This window comes from Bison bison, unplaced genomic scaffold (assembly GCF_000754665.1).
Source record: "Bison bison bison isolate TAMUID 2011002044 unplaced genomic scaffold, Bison_UMD1.0 scf7180017864145, whole genome shotgun sequence".
NCBI classification, from domain to species: domain Eukaryota; kingdom Metazoa; phylum Chordata; class Mammalia; order Artiodactyla; family Bovidae; genus Bison; species Bison bison.
In genome coordinates this window covers 10,266,225-10,289,290 of record NW_011494717.1, presented here as the reverse complement: position 1 = coordinate 10,289,290, position 23,066 = coordinate 10,266,225, and the positions used below count along the sequence as shown (strand labels likewise).

Genomic DNA, 23,066 nt, shown 5'->3' with positions numbered 1-23,066 from the left:
ACAATGTCACGAACCTCATTCCATAGTTCATCAGGCACTCTATCAGATCTAGTCCCTTAAATCTATTTCTCACTTCCACTGTATAATCATAAGGGATATGATTTAGGGTCATACCTGAATGGTCTAGTGGTTTTCCCTACTTTCTTCAATTTAAGTCTGAATTTGGCAATAAGGAGTTCATGATCTGAGCCATAGTCAGCTGCTGCCATAGCCAGCAATAAAGCCTTCTGTCTCATTTTTTTTCTCTCCCTGAGCATGACATTCAGCATCACACTTTCCCTTCTAAAGAGGCATGGGAAGTCTGTCGAGAAACAGCCTCACTTCCCCTCTGGACCATACTCAGGGCATCCCTCTTCCCTTGGGGAGTCCCTGCATGGTTCTCCTTGGACTGCAAACTCTGCTTTAGAAAATTCTTGGTCAAGGTGCGTATTCACTGCTGCAGAGTGAGCTGGGGCCCACCTGGGCTTTCCAAGTGCTGAACGGTTGCCCCTGGGGCACCAACTGTCCCTGTTCTTTAGTGGAAGACAGGATACTCCTATAAAATGTCCCTTGCCTATGATATCACATATGATAAACTTCTCCATAAGTTGAAATCAGGAAAAAGTTTATTTCTTCAAATGCATGTGTGCTAAGTCATTTCAGTTGTGTCCAACTCCTTGCAATCCTAGGGACTGTAGCCCATTAGGCTCCTCTGTCTATGGGATTCTCCAGCAAGAATACTGGAGTGGATTGCCATGAAGATCTCCAGGGGATCTTCCTGACCCAGGGATCGAACCCCACATCTCTTATGTCTCCTGAATTGGCAGGAGGGTTCTTTACCACTAGCGCCACTTGGGAAGCCCTATTTCTTCAAATGAACTTGCATATTTCCACTGATATCTTTTGCCCCTAGAATCAGAAGAACGCTCTATTGTCAAATATGTGCCTGCAACCAGACAACTTTTTCTAACAAATTATTTCCCTGGGATTCATTCCGAGAAGTAAGATTATTTAGCCAAAAGGCACAAACACTTTTAGATTTCCTGAGTCATACTGCCAGTGTGTGCCCTGCAAAATGTTGACATCCATTTCCAAAGAATAAGTGAGTGTATTTTTGAAACCAAGGGTTGTTATCCATTAGATACGTTAAACTGTAACTTGCTTAATAAATAATGAACTTTAATCTGCTTTCACTGATCAAGCTCACTTTAATTGTTTTTACAATAACTTGTATGTCCTCCAAGCATGATGTAGCTTAAACAATGAGATATTTGCCCAAGTTGTTTTTCAGGAATTTGGAGTCAGCTGTTCATTGGCTCGAGCTCCAACTGAATAATGGTTGAGACCTCCAAATGGGCATGTGTTGAGTGTTCCATTGGTGACCTTTTGATATCAGAAGACCCTGAACTCCACCTTGAGAACAGGCCGACACAGCCTTTTTCTGAACACGCGTCCCATGAATAAGCAGGTATTAACAGCTTGGTTGCACCTGTGCAGAACTACAATTCCCTCACCTTTTTCTTCTCTCCGGTCACCTTTCTCCCACACTCCCCATGCCTCAGATCACCCTGTCTCTATCCCATAAATGTCCCGAGGTAGATGTGAGAATTGTTCTCCCACCTCTTCACTTGGCTGCCTGGTGAATAAATCCTTTCTCTCTGCAAACCTTGGTGTCCCAGGGCCCGCTGTGCATGGGGCAAACAAACTGGATTCAGGAGCAAATTCTTGCAGTGTCAGTCTTCATCTTTTTCCTTTCTCCTCTCTCTTATTCTGATTTTTTTCTTACTCCCTACATTTAGACTTTAACTGGAGAGCAGTAAGTAAGAGTCCAGACCCTAAAATCATCCCTGTGTCACTGCTCTGAGCCAGGTCACCAGCTGCCTCTGAAGCACCTACCTCTGAATAGCTGGACGCACCACAGCAGGCCTGAGGCAGCACTGTCACCGTCTAATGAGTGACTCCTCATCATCTTCCTCTTACAACTCTGGTCTTAAGAGCCCCCTAAAAAGCAAATGTGGACCCAGGCCCTTGTCTATTCCCCATGAAAGGAGCCCCAAGGCCTCTTATAGGAGGAAAATTCCAGGCCCTAAGTAGGATAGGAACATATGTTTACAATTTCTCCTTAACAGTAAAATACCTTTATTTCATATGAACTATTTCAGGGAACCTGATGTATGTATGTTGCCAGTAAAGGTAGAACTGCTTTGACGTCAGGTGGAAGCCAGAGCCCACAGTCTCAGAGTACCTCCTGCAACTCCTGAGACTGCAGAACAACCCCTCATGGAGAGGCCACTGGGGATGCAAACTGCTGGGTAAGAGCTTCTCAGATGGTGGTTCTGGGTCAGCTGTGGCCAGAGGCACCACCAGGAAGACTAGGATGTGAGGGGTGGGTCTGTGCTGCAGAAGCAAGACTGGAGGAATGAAGGGAGGAAGCAGCCAACCCAGGCCAAGGAGGCTGAGAGCCAGGCCTACGAGCCACGAGGCCCTTTGGGGGCAGTGGCAGTGGAGGTGGGATTTGCCTTGGTGGTCTTGGTGCAAAGCACAAATCAAGATAGAAGAACAAATGCAACGAAGTGGGAATTCAAGTGAATGCTAGTAAACATTGCTGCAGTGAGCTCACTTTACAGAGATTAAGTCACTGCTGCGTAGCCATTTAGAAACCAGAGGTGAGGCACGATTACTTTTGTCGTACGTTTACAGCCAATTAAAAGTGTGAGGTTCTAAGTGTGAACAAACTTAATCCATATGTATCAACACGACTAGATCTTGAGGGAATTTCACACATTGACAAAAAAGAGTCATTAGGTTGGTAACAGTGTTGGGAAGGTTGTAGAGAATGGGTGCGCTCAGACATTGGTGAGAATACGTGATACTGTGATTTATAATACAGAGTATATATTTGGTCTTTGTCCCTTTTTATGGCACAGAGTTTATAAACCATTGGAATTTCCTAAGTGATGAGAGCATAAAAGTGTGTTTTGCTATGCTAATGAGGTGACTTTTGAACTACACCTAAGGACAGGGGCTGGTTGCCAGGAGAAGCGACCCTGTGGCTAGAGAGTTGGAACTTAAGTTTCCTCCCCCACCCAACCCCCTACCTGGGGCTGAAAGTTGAATCAACTGCCATTGGTCAATGACTTAGTCAATCATCATATTATATAATGAAGCCTCCATAAAAGCCCAAAAGGATAGGTTCAGAGAGCTTCCCAGTTGGTGACCACCTGGATGTGCTGGGAGAGTGGCCCAGCTGGAGAGGGCATGGAGGGTCCTGGCTCTTTCCCCATACCTTGCCCAGTGTATCTCTTCCATCTAGCTGATCCTGAGTTATGTCCTTTTATAATAAACCAATAACCCAATAAGTAAAATGTTTCCCTGGATTCTGAGAGCCACTCAAGAAAACTAACTGAACTCAAGGAGGGGCTTGCCAACTTGGACTTGGGACTGGCATCTGAAATGTCAGGTGGGGGGCAGTCTTGGAGGACTGGGCCCTTAGCCTGTGGGATCTGATGCTATCTCTAGGTAGATCGTGTCAGAATTGAGTTGAATTGTAGGACATCCCGCTGGTATCTGAGAACTGCTTATTGGTATGGAAAACCCCCTTACATGCTGGCATTGGTCCCAAGATATTAGACTATAAATGGGTTTGGCTCCTTTGGAGGGCAATTAGGTAGTCCTTAAAGATTTCAAGCGTATGTATCTGATGACCAGCAATTCTCTGTTTAAGAATCTACTCAAGGCACTTCTCTTAAAACTGCCTTGATCATGACCCATTGTGTGAGGTATATTTCACATCACAACCCAGTACATACATATCTATATATAAATGAAACAAAAATAATCACAAGCCAATAAACTCTACATGCAATAAACTCTAGTATTTTATAGTTGATTCTATTCTATTTTTTATAATTTTTGGTTATAATCTTTTAAACTGATTTTTGACCTATTAATATACTTCAATCTACAATTCAAAATATAACTACACTATAATTGAATACAATGAAATATAATCACTGTATTTAGAAAAACATTATGTTCAAGTAAATGAACAAGATTGTTTACAATAGTGAAAAACTAGAAACACCTAAATGGTCACCAATATAGAAATAGCAAAATAAAATCTGGTAAACATGCACTAGGGATATTGTTTAGCAATTAAAGGAATAAATTTAATCTATAAGTATCATAATGACTAGGTCTCAAAAATATTTAGTGAAAAAAATTATTCAATAGTAGATACAATATAACACTATTTATATTAAACCTCTCTCATATACACACGCATAAAGGAATACTAGGGATTACAGATGTGCAAAATACTTGGGAGAAAAAAGTGAGAGGATCAGAGGTGCTGGCTAAAGAATATTTTAGCTTTAACTGTAATGCTTCATTTTTAAAAGGAGAAAGCATCTGTGCACTACTTGTGTAGTTAGAAATTAAAAAAGTAAATAATACATAAATGGACACAGGAATATATTGTGTACATATTTAAGAATCAATGTAATGTATTGAAGGAATAAATACATGAAATAATGCAAGAATCCATACAGCAATGCTTGAACCCGAGATAAAATGTATGGAAGAAATCATGAATGAGTGTAAGTGTTAATGAATACATTCAAATATTTAAAAAGTCAAATGCTAGCATGAACAACTCATCATAAATACCATAATATGTGCCTGCATGTAAGAAGAAAGAGTGAAGTTATGCATGAATAGATAACTGATGGATGGATGAATGGATGTATGAGTGGATATACAGAGGAATACAGCAATGCCTAATCGCTTGTTTGAGCATTCAATGCATGAATGTGTAAATTCATGAGTACATGCTGGTTTGCGTGATGGCCTAAGTGGAGGGTGCCAAGAATAAACAGATAATGTAAATTTCACTTGCCTTGGGAGAAGACAGAAGCGAAGTAGAACAAGATTCAAGATCTGCATGCCCAACATCACTAAAGGAAGTGGAGTTTTGATGGTAGGCTGGGATTCGTAGAGCATTTGGAAGAAGGCACGAGTATGTGTTTGGGAGAGGGGCACAGAAAATAAGAGGACAGCACCCAAGAAACTTCACCCTTGCTTGTGCCAGGGCCTGGTGGAGGCCCTGGAAGGTGGCTGAAAGGACAGCGGGCAGGCACTTGAACTGTCGTGAGTGGTGGGGCCATCCTGGAGGCAAGCAGGCTCCTGAAGAATCATCTGTGTGCCGTTAATGTCACCATAGCTAACCCTTTCACCTTCAACTGATCCTAACCTAGACACTCTTCAATAAAGATGTAAGTCACAGTCAGTCACCTACATAAAATATTTTAAAAGTCACATATTTCATGTCCCATTCCTGGGAATGCCAAAGAGCCTTGACAATATAGTCAACCTATATGAACAACTCGACAACTTTCCTTTAAAACTGGAGGTCACAGTAAACTAGTTAAGAGGCAATGCCCAAAGTACAGATCCTGCTTTAACTCCTGATGTCAGCATTTAAATAAAACTGGAGCTACAAGAGGCAAAATGCTCTTGTATCAGAAAGTGAATTTTCCTCAGTTGTAGAATGATCAACTCAGTTTATCTATATTATGGTTTCCTTTTCCTGATAGGATGGTAAGTTAAAAATTCCCCCATAGCTCAGTGGTAAAGAATCCTCTTGCAATGCAGGAGTTGTGGTTTTGATCCCTGGATTGGAAAGATTCCCTGGAGGAGTACATGGCAACCACTCCAGTATTCTTACCTGGAGAATCCCCACGGACAGAGGAGCTTGGTGGCCACAGTCGGTTGCAAAGAGTCGGACACAACTGAGTGACTAAGCATGCATATATGCATGTCCTTCAATATGGTTCCTTGACCCTTAGATATCTGTCCGTCTGTCTACCTGTCTGCCCTAACTTGGAAATATGTGCCATCAGGCCCAGCCTGCCAGGTGCAGGTCAGTCAGGTTTAGTTCATTCACTCGGCACCCACCCCAGCACCTGCAATCCCTCTGCCTCCCGCCTGCGGTTTACCTGTTGGGTGGAGGAACACAGGCGACACTGGCTAGCATTACTGAAGAACACGTTGATGAGCTTCCAATCATTTTGAAAGTCAAGTTGCTGTAAAAAAGAAATAAAGGACGATAGCATGAAAAAGAGATGGCAGGGAATCCTGGTGCCAAAAGAGCTTCTTTCTTTGCATGTCTTTTGATTTCATACAACCCCTCCCAAAACCATATGTATGGGTTTTTTCAAAAGGAGACATATAGAGTAGGCATTTAAAGCTGTAGAACTTTAGAATCCGCTAGATCAGAATCTCCAAGATCCGTGGCTCAGACGGTAAAGAATCTGCCTGCAATGCGGGAGACCTGGGTTCAATCCCTGCTCTAGAAGGCAATATGGAAAAATTCATCAAAACTTTTTTAAGAGGCTTACCATTAGATCCAACAATCCATTTCCAAAAATGAGTCTTAAGGAAATGGATGTGTGAAAGACTTAGCTACAATGATGAAGCCTTGTCATAAGAGTCAAAAGTTGGAAACAATATAAATGTCTAAAACAGAGGATTGCTGTGTAAACTATGGAATGCTCATGACATGAAATACCATGTGACTGTTCAAACAGTGCTGGAAAGCATATTGCCATCAGCAGAAATATGATATCAAGAAAAGCGACTGTAAAAAGTATATACATCAAGTAACGGCTATTTTATAAAATGTATACAAACGTATGTGCTTGGAAAAATTATGGAAGGGAATGTACACCGTCAACAGTAATTATCTTTAGACATCAGGTTTAAGGATGCTTTGGGATGGTTTCAGTATTCTTTGGTTTATCTGTGTTTTCTGATCTTCTCTAATGAACATGTGTTACTTGTGGAACAAAAAAACAAACTTCTGTTTTGTAAGAGGCAGCATGGTGCTCTGGAGGAGCGTTAGATGTGAATCAGGCACTTTTGATTTTAGCTCTAACTAACTGGCTGTGAACTCAAACAGGTCATAAGACTTTCTGGGGCTTCAGTTTCCTCATCTGTAAAATGACAGGATTTGATTCAAGACCTCTAGCCATTCTCCAGAATGTTATGATCATTCCAGAAATTTGAGAAGTCTAGTTTGGAAGAAGCCACTCTTTATAGCATTGCTCCTATATTTGCCCCTCTCCTTGTATATATTGGGATGACCTGGCTTGAACACCCTGACTCTTTAATGAATGCATGGCTGGCTGAGACAGTGGCTTCCCTTGGTTCCAGTGGTTCAGGCTAAGTCCCTCATTAAAAGCTAGCTTGGTAGCAGATCTTGCCTGGATTTGATACTTGTCCATAAGGAGAGCACAACAGATTAGAGGCAGCTTATTACAAACTCATATATGAGCTTCTGAGTAAAGGGTGTCTACACTGCTAGGAGTGTGGGGACTAGGGCCCCAGGATGCATGTGACAGAAGCCTCCACCCAAGAACTAGAATGGGTGTGATGATTAATAATGACAGGAACAGTCTCTTTAACGACAATGACAGCTGTGGGCTGGCACTGGGCACTGCCTCTGTGCTAGGCGCACCCAGCACCTCACTGAATCCACCCCAAGCCCTGCGCTGCAGGCCCTCGTATTATTCTCATTTCATAAATGGGAAAACTGAGGCTTAGAGAGGTTAAGTGCCTTACCCAGCATCACACAGCTAATAGGTGGAAATTCAGGATTCATCCTCCAACAAGTGTCCCTCTAGAACCCTAGATTTCAACCACCTCACTGAGCAAGAAGTTATTTAGTTCATCTGCCGACTTCGACCGGACCAAACTGGGGATATGAGAAGAGGTCCTGTGTTCTACTGGCCTCCAGAGGATACCAGGGGCAGGGGTGTTCTTGGAGGGCCCAGGCCACACTGGTTGCCAAGCTCAGGGCATGATGGCTGCAGGGCCTTGGTTGCCTGGTGTCTTTGGTCTGATGGCCTCCCAGCAGATAGAACAGCCCCCAGCAGAGTCGGATGGATTCTTACCTGGTTCTCTTTCATGTTCCTCACCAGGTCTTTGGCCTGAACCCACAAATCTCTGCACAGAGGGAAGGGAGCCAAGAGAAAAGTCAGTTAAACACAACTTTGTCAGGGGCTGAAAGCTTGCCGCCTGCCTCAGCCTACGCACAAGGCTCTGAGCAGGAGGCTGCATTGCACCCCTCCTGAGTCCTGGAAGGCAGACACTGACCTGATTTTTTTATTAGGCCCATCAACAGACTAAAGTCAGCACAGGAGACACATTTCGGCTTTGACTTAACACAGATCTCTCTTTTAAAGCCTCTTTGACTCTTCCAGCACCACCACCCTCCCCCCAACCCCACTTGCCATCAAATCCTCCCATCTAGATGCCAAGGACGACAGGTTGCCCAGCCCTGCAGAGAGCCAGAAAAAGAACTTACTCAGCAGCATCATGGTGTACCACTTCCGTCCCAAGAGTGCATATGGGCTTCAGAACAGATGGGCTGAAGTATCTGATGACATCTGAAAGGACTAAAGAGAGAGCTGGTTTGAGGCTGTGTTCCCGGCAGCCGGTGGTCACCTGTAAAGACTGACCCACTCTGGTGAGGTGCCAAGGTCACTGCCCCTGCCCCAAAGCATGACCTGCCTTGGGCTGTGAGGTCCACCTTGTAGCAGGCCCTTAGAAGTGAACAGAGTTGAGAAAAAGGAGCATCCATCGGGTGCCAGGCCAGCCAAGTGCTAAGCCCTGAGGTGTGTGTGTGTGAAGGGAAACCGAGGCTGGGGGAGGCTACACCAGCTACCCGAGGTGGCTGGGATCTGAGCCTGAGCACTCAGATCCCACAGTTCTTCACTGTCCTGCACTGTGTACTTGTTAGGGAAAGTGTGCTGGGATGGGGGACTCGGCAGGCTGCCTCCGTGCCCTCCCTCCTCCTGAGAGTGACAGCAGAGCGGGAAAGCTCCGGGGAGCACACAGAAGATGCGTCCCAGAGCTGACAGCCAGAGGACCGCTAAAAATAGTGCTGTCAGGAGCAGTTAGGCTGTGTCTGCTCCAGAGAGAGGAGAGGGCAGACGGGAGAGTGTCACGGCAGCGAAGTGGTGTCCCCCTCCCTGGCCCCTCTTTCTACCGCCCCCATCCACAAGTGCCTGGGGCTTTTTGGAGCAGAATCCAAAAGACAGCTTTAGAGGGGCTGCTTTTGAAGGAAGCTGACACTGTGCAGGTAGCAGAGAGAGAAGGGGCAGGAGAGCGGGAGTTGTCCACTGGGCTTTGTCTGCTTGGGCAGCCCTCTCAGTCCCCTGGGGCCACAACTTCTTCATCCTCAACCCAAACTCATGAGCCTCCTTTATGGTGCCCTGACTGGCCTGCGGACGGAGCCCACCCCCCACGCGTGGTGGGAACCCAGAGCTGAAGGTGACAGGGTCAGTGTGGGTGTGTCTGTGTGAGAGTGTGCATGTGTGAGTGGATGGGGGATGGGGCACTTTCTCTTCCGCACATCAGGAGGGTCTTTGAGGATGAATGACAAAACAGCCTGCTGTGACATATTTGAAAGTGAACGGCTCTCCAGGTTAGTGAGTGAGTGAAAGTCGTTCAGTAGTGTCTGACTCTCTGTGACCCCATAGACTACACAGTCCATGGAATTCTCCAGGCCAGAATACTGGAGTGGGTAGCCATTCCCTTCTCCAGGGTATCTTCCCAACCCAGGGATGGAACCCAGGTCTCCCGCATTGCAGGTGGATTCTTTACCAGCTGAGCCACCAGGGAAGACCAAATTAAGGGTGTTTGTAAAACACTGCTTCTTTGTGATCAAACATGGCCTTGGGTCTTTTCACACCAATCTGCCCGTTATTTTATTCTAGGGCTGCTGGCACCTGCTCTGTCCTAGTTATCCCTCTCTGGAGTCAGAACCAAGGACGCAGGCTGTGGGGCTGGGCCACCTGGGTTCCTAGGGACTCTGCCACATACTGACCATGTAACTTTGGGAAGGTCTGTTTACCTCCCTGAGACTCAGTTTTCCCCTCTGCACAATGGCTGTGGTGTGTGAGAGGACACAGCTAGACTGGAAGGGCTCTAAGGTTCTGGGGTTGAAGGACAGATGGGCTGAGCTCGGGCCTCCATGCCCCTGTAGCACTTTCTTCTGGAAGACCAGTTGCTCCTCTGTGGGCTTGACTACCCAATATGGCCTCCTCCCTGGCCCATCCCTCTTAGTTAGACTGGCTTCACTGCCAGCTCCAGGTGAGTCCTGTCCCTAAGGGCACGCAGGTGCACCTGCCCTCACCGCCCTGCCTTCTGCTGCTCCTCTGGCCAGTGGGGCTCCTGGCCATGCTGTACTTAATGGGGGGCTAGCAGGATTTGTTACCAGGTGGGGCAGGGACCCCCAAAATGGAGACAGACTGAGAAATCAGGTAAAGCCATAGCTGTGCTTACGGTTTCAGGATCTAAACTACATCCCATCTTCCTAGACTCCCCCAAATACACCACTTCGTTTCTATTTTCCTACCAGTTAAGGGTAAATAGGGCCAAACCTAGCCTGAGCTGAGACAGTCACCAAGTCACAGGGGCCCACACCTTCTGAACCCTTGACCCTTTGCAAGAGGACCCCTCCACCGCTTTGGCCACCAATGTCCCCTCACCTGTCAATCAGATCCTGGAGGGCTGGACACCAGGCCTCTGCCTCCCCTGATGGATGGCAAGGGCAGATGGCAGGACCAGTGTCTTATTTATCCCTCACTCTGCAGGGAGCCTCATAATTCCCAGGTCCTTGGTGACATTTATGGGCTGAACTGACAGGGCACCAGTTACCTCACTTGTTATTATGCTCTGCTCGAGTGTCAGCTCAGGAGAGCATTTGCATTGCCACCCGAGTCTTTTCACTCTAATTATGGAGTGAAAAGTGGTATTCTTGCTCTTGGCTTCTGAACACCAGCCATAGATGACTATCCACCAGGCTAATTCAGCTGGCATTAAGGCACTCAGGGGTTTCAGGATGACTTAATCGAGTTGCAAGGAACCTCTGATATTAAGGAAAAAAAAAAAAAGAAACATGCTACATATAACATATTCCTAAGAACATTCATATATAAAAGGCCAAAATGTAATGGACTTCCCTGGTGGCTCAGACAGTAAAGCATCTGTCTACGATGCAGAAGATCTGGGTTACTGATTATCTGACTCCTTGCAACTCCATGGACTGTAGATGCCAGGCCCCTCTGTCCATGGAATTGTCCAGGTAAGAATATTGGAGTAGGTTGCCATTTCCTCCTCCAGGGGATCTTCCTGACCCAGGGATCAAACCCAGATCTCCTGTATTGCAGGCAGATTCTTTACCATCTGAGCCACCAGGGAACCCCAATGATTATCTCTAGATGGAGGGATTATGGTTAGTTTTCATTCTTCTCATTTCACTTTGCTGAAGCCAATTGATATATCTATTTTGTAAGTAAGGGGAGTTACTACAAAATGAAATGAACTGATAATTGGAGCTGGGTCTTCTCCTGGGTGTGGTGGTGGGGGCAGTGAATGGCGGACAGTTTCCAGACAAAGTGCCGTAAGTCCCGCCTTGGGGTCCTGAGGGAGAAGCCGCCTCGGGATTTGGGCCCAGGCACCCCGACCCCTCTCCTACATCCCTTAACCTTAACCCCGTGTCTCTTGGAGTCTTCTCACTCAGGGACCCTCGGACACATCTCTCACGCCTTCAAGGGACGTGACTCTTCACACTCTGGCTCCCTCTCTGTCCTCTCAGAATGCCTCCCCTTTCCTCAGGCCCTGCCACAATGTGGCCAGTAGGGCACATCCTCTTCTTTGACCAAAGGGCTGCTGTGTTGGGAGGGACAGGGACAATCTGGATTCCGGCCATGAAAACACGGAACTCACCAGTCACCACTCCCATGCACGCTTGCAGCTCCTGCTTTTCAGTCCTGCAGGTAGAACAAACATACAAATGTCAGCTTGAGTTTGTCGCCTAGCAATGCTTGCCCTCAACTGCTGTGGTCTCTTTCACCACAGGCTTCGGCTTAGCATTGCTCTGATTCTGGATTTATCCTTCCTGGAGACAGAGGCACACCTCAGAGGCCAATGGAGCTGCCAAAATGGGGTGAGCAGCTCTGGACCCTCCTCCCCGCCCCTCTAGTCTGGTCCCAAGTTGGAAGGGGACACAGACCACCACGTAGAATGAGCCTGACCCTGGTCCAACTCTGCTTGCATCCCCCGGAGCAGAGCACAGAGGCTGGAGGAAGAGCAAGAACTTCTTAGCCCTTCCCGCTGTCCCTCCCTTATTCACCCCAGGGAGCCAGGGGGATTCCCGCACAGAACGCTGGATGAAGAGGCAGGGGTTTGTGTTCTGGTCTCCACTCTTCTGCCTGCCCCTAAGGGAGCCTGGAGCCGGCGTCTCCTCCCTGGCCCTCAGGTCTCCCCACCAATGAAGCAGGGAGACAACAAGAGCTGATCAACCTGGAGGCTCAGCTCAGCTCTGTTGCTCTGGGGTTCCCAAACAATTACCATTCTTGTTCCTCCAGGTCGTCCGTCCCTGAGTCTGGAGGCTGGAAAAGATATGGGGTATGAGCAGCCCAGCCAGGGAAGGTGGCAGAGCCTGTCCTGGGGAGACCCCAGCTGCCTGCCGTACACCCCCTCCCACCAACAAAAGGGAATCCCTGGATCCAGAAAATGGCCAGACCTGCCTGCATTCGTTTTTCAGGGAGAGAAGAAAGGATGTTAAATTTTCTCCAAAGCTTGCTGGTCCAAACTCAGGGAATAACAGGTGTAACCTTTTTCTTTAGATTAGAAAACTGGGTGCGGGAGCTTAGACTTAAATGTGTCTCTGTAGAATGTTAACGTCCTTCATAGAAACACAATAAGTTGTTTCATTGTGACTTTCCATACTCTAAAATAATTAGATAATCTAATACACAATCTAAAATGTGTCTGGTCTGTCTCCCTTGCCTAGAATGAAAACTCCAGGAGGGCAGGAATTTGCCTCTGTTTTGTTCTTGATTATATTCTTCAGACCTAGAACAGCATCTGATGTGTCATAAGTACTCAGTAAATACTCACTCGATACTATTTTTTGAATGAACAATGTAAGTGTTTGATTGTCCTCTTGGTAAAAGCTGAACCACACAGGACTCAGTTGGAGAGTTTCCCTGGTCATAGGGCAGAGGTGAGACCATGAGAATCTTGTCTTTTGTGAGGTCCCAGGGATGCCTGGGGCTTCCCAGATGGTGTTAGTGGTAAAGAACCCGCCTGCCAATGCAGGAGACATAAGAGACGCAAGTTCGATCCTTGGGTTGGGAAGATCCCCTGAAGGAGGAAATGGCAACCCATTCCAGTATTCTTGCCTGGAATATCCCATGGACAGAGGATCCTAGCAGGCACAGTCCATGAGTTCACACAGAGTTGGACATGACTGAGCGACTAAGCACAGAGATGCTTGGAATTGTGCCCAGAACACTGAAAATGTTCAGCACATATTAGCTGTTGTCAATAGTAGTATTTTCACAGGTTCTGACACAAATTCTCTCTCTCAAAACTCCAGGTGTGGTGATCACAGGTGACGATGTACCCTCACTACCTTACACCCAGCCTGCTGCTGCTTCCCTTTAAAGGGCCTGCCTGTCCTTAAGGACCCGGCTTCAAAGACAGCCAGTCAGTCTGTAAAAATGGGCCACATCTCTGGCTCCCTCTTGGGAGGGCAGGCTGACTCTCCTCTGACTGGGATGGAGTCCTCTCTTCTTTTCAGTGAGAGGGAGCGTGAAAAAGTTTTCTGAGGGAAAGTAACACATTAAACAGAAAACCACATGCAAATACAAGTCAGGTGAAATCCTGAGGGAGGCCTGGCTCTGGGGCTGAGGCAAAGGGGTCAGCCTGTGCCTGGCCAAAGTGGACATGACTGACAGTAGAGGTTTTCCTCAGAAAAGCTGGATGGGGGTGGTGAGGGGAAGGAAGGGAGAGAACGAGAGGAACAAGGTAGAGAGAGTATGGGAGAGCTCAGGGAGAGGTCACAGAGGGGAAGGCTGGAACAAACCCAGCAAACTCCTCTGCCACCATTTTGACAACTGCTGGCCATTTTCCCCCCATGCTCTTCACTGGCTGCATGTTCTGTGGCCCTAGAGACACATAACTGAGACACAAGCCCTGGCTTCAAGGAATTTGATAGAGTGGATTATAACCTCCCTGGCATGGCAAATGTCTGTGACTCTTAGTTAAGAGGGATAAAAGGTCACAGATAGCATACTGCTGCTGCTGCTGCTGCTAAGTCACTTCAGTCATGTCCGACTCTGTGTGACCCCATAGACGGCAGCCCACCAGGCTCCCCCGTCCCTGGGATTCTCCAGGCAAGAACACTGGAGTGGGTTGCCATTTCCTTCTCCAATACATGAAAGTGAAAAGTGAAAGTGTAGTTGCTCGGTCGTGTCCGACTCTTCGCGACCCCATGGACTGCAGCCTACCAGGCTCCTCCATCCATGGGATTTTCCAGGCAAGAGTACTGGAGTGGGGTGCCATTGCCTTCTCCGTAGCATACTGCAGTGTAACCCTATTTAGGTCATACACACTTTCTCTCTCACACACATACCCTATATATTGAAGTGTGTGTGTGTTTGTATATGGCTGTTGAGACAAGAGAATAGGAGATATGAATGAGATCTTCCATTTTTTAATACTATCTCCATGTGTTTTCATTTTTTCCCTATAATGAATGTCTGTCACAAGTGTTAGTTTGAAAACAATTTTGATGACTCTGATCTTTAACACTCTGTGAGGAAAAGGAAGTCCAGAGCAATTAAACAAACAGGTGCTAGCATCGGTCACAAGGAAGTGCTAGGCCTTGGAGCAAAAGCACCGGCTTTCCACCTTCCTTCTTTCTCATTTCACTATCTTCCATTGTCTTTCCCTATCCTGATGTCTTTCATAAACCAGGCTGAGTTCATGAGAGCTGACTCTCAGGGCAGACAGAGGCAGGCAGCCTCCTACGAACTGTGCTCTTGGGGCTTATCCTGAAGGTTGAGGATAATGATCGGGGGCTGGGAGACCATCATGGACTGAAAGCATCTCCCAGCACCCTGGGGTCCCAGGAGGAGAGAGGGTGAGCTGAGTGACAGCAGGAACTGCGAGGCTGAATAATTCATGAGTCAAAGAACTCTCTCAGAGCCAGGACCAAAGAGTGGAAACCGCTGATTGGTTTAACTTTAGAAACCTGGCTTGGAGTGGAGAGTTCCCTGCAGGGAATTTCCCTGCCTCAGGAAGGAGAATGCGCGAGTCCTCCAGCCAGTGTCACGCTCTCGGCTCTGGGGACACACAAGCTCGGCAGCGGCAATGTGCTCCTCGGGGCAGAAAATCTCTCTTCTCATTATTCCCACCTCTCCTTTACATCCCTCCCGCTGGGACACCTCCGCCTTCACCCTCATCCATGTGCACGCACGTACACACACCGTCACACTTGCAGGCTTAACCCCACCATCACAAGTAGCAAAGAACAAGGGTGGGAGCCCTGGCTGAAGATTTCACTGGGCCCTGGTCAGTTTTTCTAATGTGAAGTCTTCACCTATGGCCAGTGCTGTGTGCAGGGAAGTAGGATATAGCAAGGAGGCAGCCTGGGCCAGGGGCAGGGGCTGAGGCTGCAGGGGTGCAGAGGGCAGCGGTGACACAGAGGACAGGGGAAAGGAAACAAGGTGGGCAGAGATGGGAGGAAGACATGGAAGGGGAGAGGCGAGGGTGTACTGGTTCAGGTGTGAGGGGTACAGGGCAGAGCTGAGAACACCTGACTAGTGGTCCATGCAGCTGGGACTGCTGGGACTTGAGGGGCAGCAGTGCTAAGACCAGAGCAGTGGGGCTGCGGGAAGCCAGGACTGAAGCCTACACTCTTCCTGCTTATCCCTCTCTCCTCTCTCCATCCTTCCCTTATTGCTCCCTTTCTCAGTTCCTGACCACATAAAACAATACCACTTCAAAGTTATTAGCAAAGATGGGTATATTTTTAAAAATTTGCCAAGCAGGTAAGGACATTTTTCTTTTCTATCTCATAAGTAGATAGTTTAAGAGATTGCTTTTAAATTTCTGTGTGATTTTTGGCTTATTTATCAATAGGTTTGATTTACTCATGAGAAAGTTCAAAAGTTTCTTCATCCTAATGTAAAGAGATTCAGTCACTCAATTTAAAACAACATCAACTCAGAACCCTAGATTTTAGGATTTTTCCAGTTCAGAGAATGTTCTCTCTCCCCAGGTGAAACATTCTTCCTGGTTACTAGGAGCTCATTCAAAGAATCCTCAGTCCCAAACCCCACCTCCCACCTCCATCTCCTTGCTATACTCACGTTGCCAATGGCTGCCACAAATTTAATATCAGAAGGTCTCAGAGAGTGAACTGCAAAGACAAGAACCCATGTAAGAAGATCAGATCTACATTTTGCACAGTGTGGGCCCAGGATGCTAAATGGGAGAAGCAGACCCAAGGCCCTCACCCCAAGAATGCCCCAAGGTTGGCCATGGGAGGGGGAATCTGAAGACCAAGAAGTCACTGGAAGCCCTAAACCTGCTCCAAAGAGGCTCAGTCCTCAGTGGAGGCCACACTGCTGACTGGTCTCAGGATCTCCAAGTAGGTGTCCCATGGAAGGTTATTCACGAACCTCCTTTCCTTCTCACCTGGCGTTCTTTCTGCCTCTCACTTCCCTCTATCCCTTGACTCTGCATTTCTCGGACACCATTAATAAGACAGCAATACAGAAAAATGAAAACCATTTGGGTTCAAAAGGGATCATGTCAGCTTGGAGGCTTGCCAGAGAACGGGGCTGTGAACAGCCCTCATAAATATCAGACACAAGCTGCAGGAAGCCTCCACCACCTACTTGGGTCACTAGCATCCTTAAAATTAAGTTTCCTTAGAAACCACTGATATATTCCTTGGTCATGTTATGGGGGCATTAAGGGTAAGCCTCCTAAAGAAGCCACTTCCTAAGAAGTACGTCGATTTCTTTTTCTAACCACACTTGTTACGTGACTGAATAGTAAGAATAGCATGCTTAACTGGAAATCCTGGTAAGCCAGTATAATGCAAACAAAGCCATTAAACACAGTCCACAATGCAGCCATGTAAGACGATAAAGCTGGAGAAGAGGACCAGCTCAACAGCAACATTCATAGCATCCAGGTATTAGATGAACCTAACCCATTATAGGAAAAAATATGTCTAGAGCAGCCACTGCGGCTACATTACAGGATTGGGAAGGTACGTGCATAGCCAAGATCCAACCCACAGCTCCTGTGACGTGGTCCACCCACCTGGAGGTGAGCTCCCAGGGGTCTCCTTCACCCAGGTAAAGCCACCATGGGGCCATGTTGGTTTTATCTCTTGAGTGGTGTGTTGGGCTGTGTCCCTCCACAGAAATGACTGAGGATATCAAAAGAGGAGGGACTGAGAACAGGGAGAAGAGGGAAGATGTGAACAGCCAAAGGTGCACGTAGAGTGGGGCTCAAGCCTCTGCCAGCCACACCAGAGAGAAGATGCTGGCCTTCCTGGCTCATGGCTCAGGGTCACGTACCTGAGTTAGAAGGCACGCTGGATCCTGGAGAAGGCACATTCTCTGGGTTGCAAAAGAATGAAAAACTCTTCAGGCTCTGCCCCTGAAACCAAATGTCAGAAATATCAACTGCCTTGTAAGGGAATGTTACAGGTCCTGAAAACTTGATGTAGAGATGACCATGTGCTTATTCTATGAGGCTCAAAATCCAGAAGCAACAATTGTCCATAGTCATGCTCTTTTAACCCTATATCCAGTTCACTTAGTAAAAGGAGACACATGCCTGTTGAGAACGATTTTAGAGGTGGCAAGTAAGGATGCCTCAGAACAGTAGGGTAGAGAGGGAGGGAGGCAGGATAAAGAATAAAAACCAACTGGTGATAATGAGAAAGTTCTGGAGATAGAAAGTGCTGACAGGTACACAGCAATGTGAATGTACTCAATGTCACTGAACTGTACACTCAAAAATGATCGATTTTATATTATGCATATTTTATCACAATAAAAAGGAAACCATGAAGAGACCCAATATATCTAGACTAAAAATTTTTTAAATCTCTTCTATAGTGTTATATTTTTTGAATTATCTACTTTCCTTCTTTAAATTTGATTGCTTATACAAAAGCGGGTATATGGGGCATTAAGTTATTTAAAGCTGGGAATTGGATAAAGTGGAAATTGGGAGACTCTTGTGTCCCTACTGGAACAGAATGTGTCCTAAGCCCAGAGGGGCTGCTGAAAGCAAGTGTGTGTAGTGGGGGGAGGGCTGGTCCTCAAGACCACTTGGCTGCCTCAGATGCCCATGTACATCCAAAGCAGCCTCCACTTCTGGGAATCAGGTGGAGGACTTTGGGAAAGGAGGTCATATGTATTCTCCCCAGAACCGAGAGTAAAAGGGGAAATATTCCAATGGGGGAAAATGTGCAGTAAATTGGTTGCACATCTGTGACTAGGAGACACAAGTTAATTTCTCATGAATTACTGATTTCAGTAAGAGATAAAGCATTTACTCTCAACTCTTATCTTGTAGATGTTCTGGGAAAACCTCACCCAAATGACTTCGGATAACTCACAGCATCTGCTTCAAGGTTCACAGAGATAACCAGGCTGTTTATAAGTCTTTCTGGGCACTTCTGGGAACTACCTGCTCAGTCTGAAGAGATTTTGAGCCCCAAATTCCAGGAGCTACAGTTATGCTGCCTCCACTCTGCCAGGTAACCTGCCTGTCCCAGGGGAAGCAGCTCACTTAGTCTATACCCCCAAGGCCTCAGGGAAGGGCCTGTCAACTTGTATCAAGACTAGGACTCACCCTTCAGAAGGGAAGTCACTACCTCTCCCATGAAGACAAAGCCCTTACCTCTGGCCACAGCTGCTCTTCCAATGTGTTCTCTCCAGGGGAAGTATGGGCCTGGGTCGTTCCTAAAAGACAAGAACTGTCCTGGTCATTTATCTGGAATTAACTCCCTGCTCTAGATTCACAGCTTTCGTGCTTTTCCTCTCCACCCTACCTATTTGCCCTGCTCATTAATGTGCCTTGTGTTAGGAAAGTCCAGGTTCCATTCCTCCAACTATCACCTCCATTGTTTGGGACCCTGTACATCCATTAATGCAGCCTCTTAAGGCAGAATCCCTAGGTTGAGAAGCAAAAGTGTCATCTGGGAGGGGTTAGCAATAACCCTATATCTTGCACAGACACATTACTGCAGATTGCTTTGTGGGTTCCTTAGTGAAGGGCAGAACTCTAGGGGAGAGTGATGTTGGACAAATAACCGCTGTTGTTTGGGGATCCGGGACGAATCAGGGAAAGCGGAGGACATTCTGGAACAGTCTGAAGGGTGATGTGAGCTTAAGACAAGAGCTAATAGTGGCATTCCCAATAGCCATGACTGTACATAATAGCTGGACAAGGGCTGTCTTCAGACATCTTACTGAACATGAAATGAAGAGGAAGAAAAGGCAGGTGGAGAGACTGCTAAGACACTGTTCTCGTCCCAGCTTACTTCGTGCCAGTCTTTTAAAACTTGGTTTTTAAAAAATTTTATGTACAATGAGAGATTCACTTTATAAGCCAATGAGTTTCCCCATCAAACCTTTAGCTTTCTAAATACACAAATAAGGGGATAGCACAGTAACAGCACTCTAAATCAAGGAACGAAGACAATCACCCACGGTGACAGCACCCCTATAGCCAAGAGTGGTTTCATGTGCTCACACTCATGTCCACCATCAGGCTCCTGATCAGTCTCACTTTTCATTCAGTTGTAATCAGTGGGGATGCAATCTTGTATCCTACAAGCTCCTTTAATGCTGTAATTTGAACTTTCTTTTTCACACTGATACATAATCTTGATGCTTACTTCAACAGCGTCAAGAAACATTTATGATACTGATATGTAATCAGAGGTCTGGCTCCCTTGCTCCCTCTGGCTTCTCTCCACCCAGCTCTCTGTCCAGGGTGCACATTCCTTGAATGGGCATGCCATGCGAGAACCCCCAGACAGCATCAGACAAGGCCAAAGGGAAGCCTGACTTGGGGAGAGGGGACTTGATTTCTTTTCCACTCCAGCCTTCTTCTGCAGTTTTGCTTCCTGAACCTGAAAAGAATTTATCTGGAGTTTCATGAGGGACAAGAGTGTATTTCCATTTCATGCCTACAGTGCAATCTGGCATTGATTTCCACGTAGGAAGTCATAACAGAAATGTGGGTTGTGTCCTGCTCCCAGATCTCAGTGACCCTTTGGAAATGCCCAGAAGAAATATTTCTGAGCAGAAAGAAACACAGGATGGGAAGGTGCTGAGATGTGGACAAACACAGAGTGCTTGAAAGGGCTGGAGCACAGGGATCATAACCGGAGGGCAAGGTAGATGAGGCTGCACAGACAGATGGCAGCCAGGCTGTGGAGCTGTGAACACCAGGCTACTCCACAGGAAACAGGAAGCTGTGACAGGTCTTTGAAGAGATGAGCATTAGGGTGTGTTTTAAGATGATCATCACTCTGGGAAGTAGTGGGGTAGATGAATTAGCAGGGGAGAGATTTGAGACCATTTTGGTAATATTCTTTTTAAGCCAGGATAAAAAAAAGCATGGAAGTCAATATTTATATGCAGTTTCTAGGTACCCAGCCCTATTCTAAGCACTTACATGAAATAATTCATTTAATCTTCACAATGACTCTGTGAGATAAATGCTATCCTCCCTATCTTACAGTTAAGAAACAGGCCCAGAAAGGGTAAGTGACATTTTAAAGGTGACACAGTGAACAAATGGTGATGGAAGGATTTGAAAACAGGGAGTCTGGCCCCATGGGCCATGCTCAGAACCAAACTAAGTGTAAGTAACAGCCTAGGATCTAGACCAGGGCTCAGTCAACTTCTGGTAACGGGCCAGATAGTCAGTCTTTTAGATTTTTCTGACTATACCGTCTCTGTCACAAATACTCAGCTCTGTTTGTACTAAGAAAGCTACAATAGATAATATGTAAACAAATTAACTTTATAGAGACAAATTTGAATTTCATATAATTTTCATGTACCATGAAATATCTTTTTATTTTTCTTAACCATTAAAAAAAATGTAAAAACCTTTCTGGATATCAACAAACTGATTTTAAAGTTTATATGGAGAGGCAAAATACCCGGAATAGCCAACAGAATATTGAAGGAGAAGAATAAAGTCAGAGGACTGACGCTGCCCATCTTCAAAAGTTACCATAAAGCTATAGGGTGATATTGGCAGAACAGACAAAGAGATCCATGGAACAAGAGAGAGTTCCCAGACATAGACCCACAGGGAGTCAACTGCTCTCTGATAAGAGTGCAAAGACAACACAAGGGAGGAAAGACAGCTTTTCAACAAATGCTGGGATAACCAGAAGTTCACATGGAAAAAAAAAAATCAATCTGAAAATGTAAATATCATTCTTAGCTCACAGATCATACAAAAAGAGGTAAAGGCTGAATTTGGCCCATGGGCTATTGTTTGAGAACCGGTGTCTGACTTAGACACTACTAAAAAGAGGTCAAAGTGAAGTGGGAAGATGACATCTCTAGTGATCAGCAATAGCTCTGAGCCCCAGGCATCCCAGGTGGGAGCCTGGATCTACCTCTAGATTACCAGGCTGGTTGCTGCTGCCTCAGCTCCTCCCTGGGCTTTGCCAGCATCTTCACAAGCAGAGGAATACAGGTCCTGGAGCAACTCTTCCCTGATCTTTGAGAAATGCCCCACTCAGCACGTCTCCTGGTCTTTCAGGCTTCATGCCTGAGGGGGTAGGGAGTAAACTGCTCTTCAAAGAATGTTTTTGGTCTTTGCTGTAAATAGAAGTTCTAATTTAAAAAAGAAAAAAAGATTTTTGTGACCAAGGATATACTTGTACTCTACAGTTCATATATTTTTAAGATTTTTAAAAATTGAGTAATATAAGCAAAAGATCTAGCCCAGTGTCTACTTCACTTCACCAATGAAGTAAAGTTTTACGGAGAGAAAAAGCAGAGTGTAGGGCATGAGGCACTGTTCTAAAAAGGAAAAGATGAAGGACAATATACAAAGTGTATATTGAGATACATTCAATTTGCTGAAAGCTATTGTTTCATTATCAATCCAGAGACATAACCACACAAAATCTACGGGATAGAGCAAAAACAGTTCTTAGAGAGAAGTTCATAGCTATAGAGACCTTCCTCAAAAACAAGAAAAATCTCAAACAACCTAACCTACCACTTAAAAGAATTCGAAAAAGAATAACAGACAAAACCTAAAGTCAGCAAAAGGAAGGATATAATAAAGACCAGAGAGGAAATAAATAAAATAGAGATTTAAAAAATAGAAAAAAAAAAATCAATAAAACTGAGCTGATCCTTTGAAAGGGTAAACAAGATTGACAAACATCTGTCCAGGCTCACCAAGAAGAAAAGAGAACCCAGATAAACAAAATAAGATATGAAAAAGGGGACATAATAACCAATACTGCAGAGATATCAAAAACATAAGGAAACGTTATAATCATATGCTATCAAATTTGACAACCTAGAAGAAATGGACAAGTTTCTAGAAACACACTGCCCACCAAAATTGAATCAATAGATAATTTGAAAAAAAAATTAAAGAAATAGGTAAGTTGAAAGATCACTAGAGGTGAAATACAATCTATAACTAAAAAAGCTCCCTGCAAACAAAAGTCTAGGACCAGATGGCTTCACAGAAAATTCTACCAAACATACAATGAAGAACTGATACCAATCTTTCTCAAACTCTTCCAAAAAATTGAAGAGGAGGGAGTATTCTCAAAGACATTCTATGAAACCACCATTACCCTGGTACCAAAACCAGACAAAGACACCACCAAGAAAGAAATCTACAGGCCAGTATCTTTGTTGAATATAGATGCAAAAATTCTAAACAAAATATTAGCAAATTGAATTCAGTTCAGTTCAGCCACTCAGTCGTGTCCGACTCTTCGCGACCCCATGAATTGTAGCACGCCAGGCCTCCCTGTTCATCACCAACTCCCGGAGTTTACCCAAACTCATGTCCATCGAGTCAGTGATGCCATCCAGCCATCTCATCCTCTGTCGTCTCCTTCTCCTCCTGCCCCCAATCCCTCCCAGCATCAGGGTCTTTTCAAATGAGTCAATTCTTCGCATGAGGTGGCCAAAGTA

General features: G+C 45.8%; 1 protein-coding gene across 1 annotated transcript in view; it reads right to left on the bottom strand.

Annotated features, from left to right (window-relative positions):
* PLB1 (phospholipase B1) overlaps window positions 1–23,066 on the bottom strand; it is a 125,817-nt gene that overhangs the window by 85,835 nt on the left and 16,916 nt on the right. The window contains exons 2-7 of the mRNA XM_010840701.1: window positions 16,200–16,258; window positions 12,397–12,437; window positions 11,773–11,816; window positions 8,345–8,435; window positions 7,932–7,983; window positions 5,976–6,062 (exon numbers count right to left, since the gene is read on the bottom strand). Coding sequence (XP_010839003.1) covers window positions 5,976–6,062; window positions 7,932–7,983; window positions 8,345–8,435; window positions 11,773–11,816; window positions 12,397–12,437; window positions 16,200–16,258 — 374 coding nt within the window. The remainder of the gene's footprint in view (window positions 1–5,975; window positions 6,063–7,931; window positions 7,984–8,344; window positions 8,436–11,772; window positions 11,817–12,396; window positions 12,438–16,199; window positions 16,259–23,066) is intronic.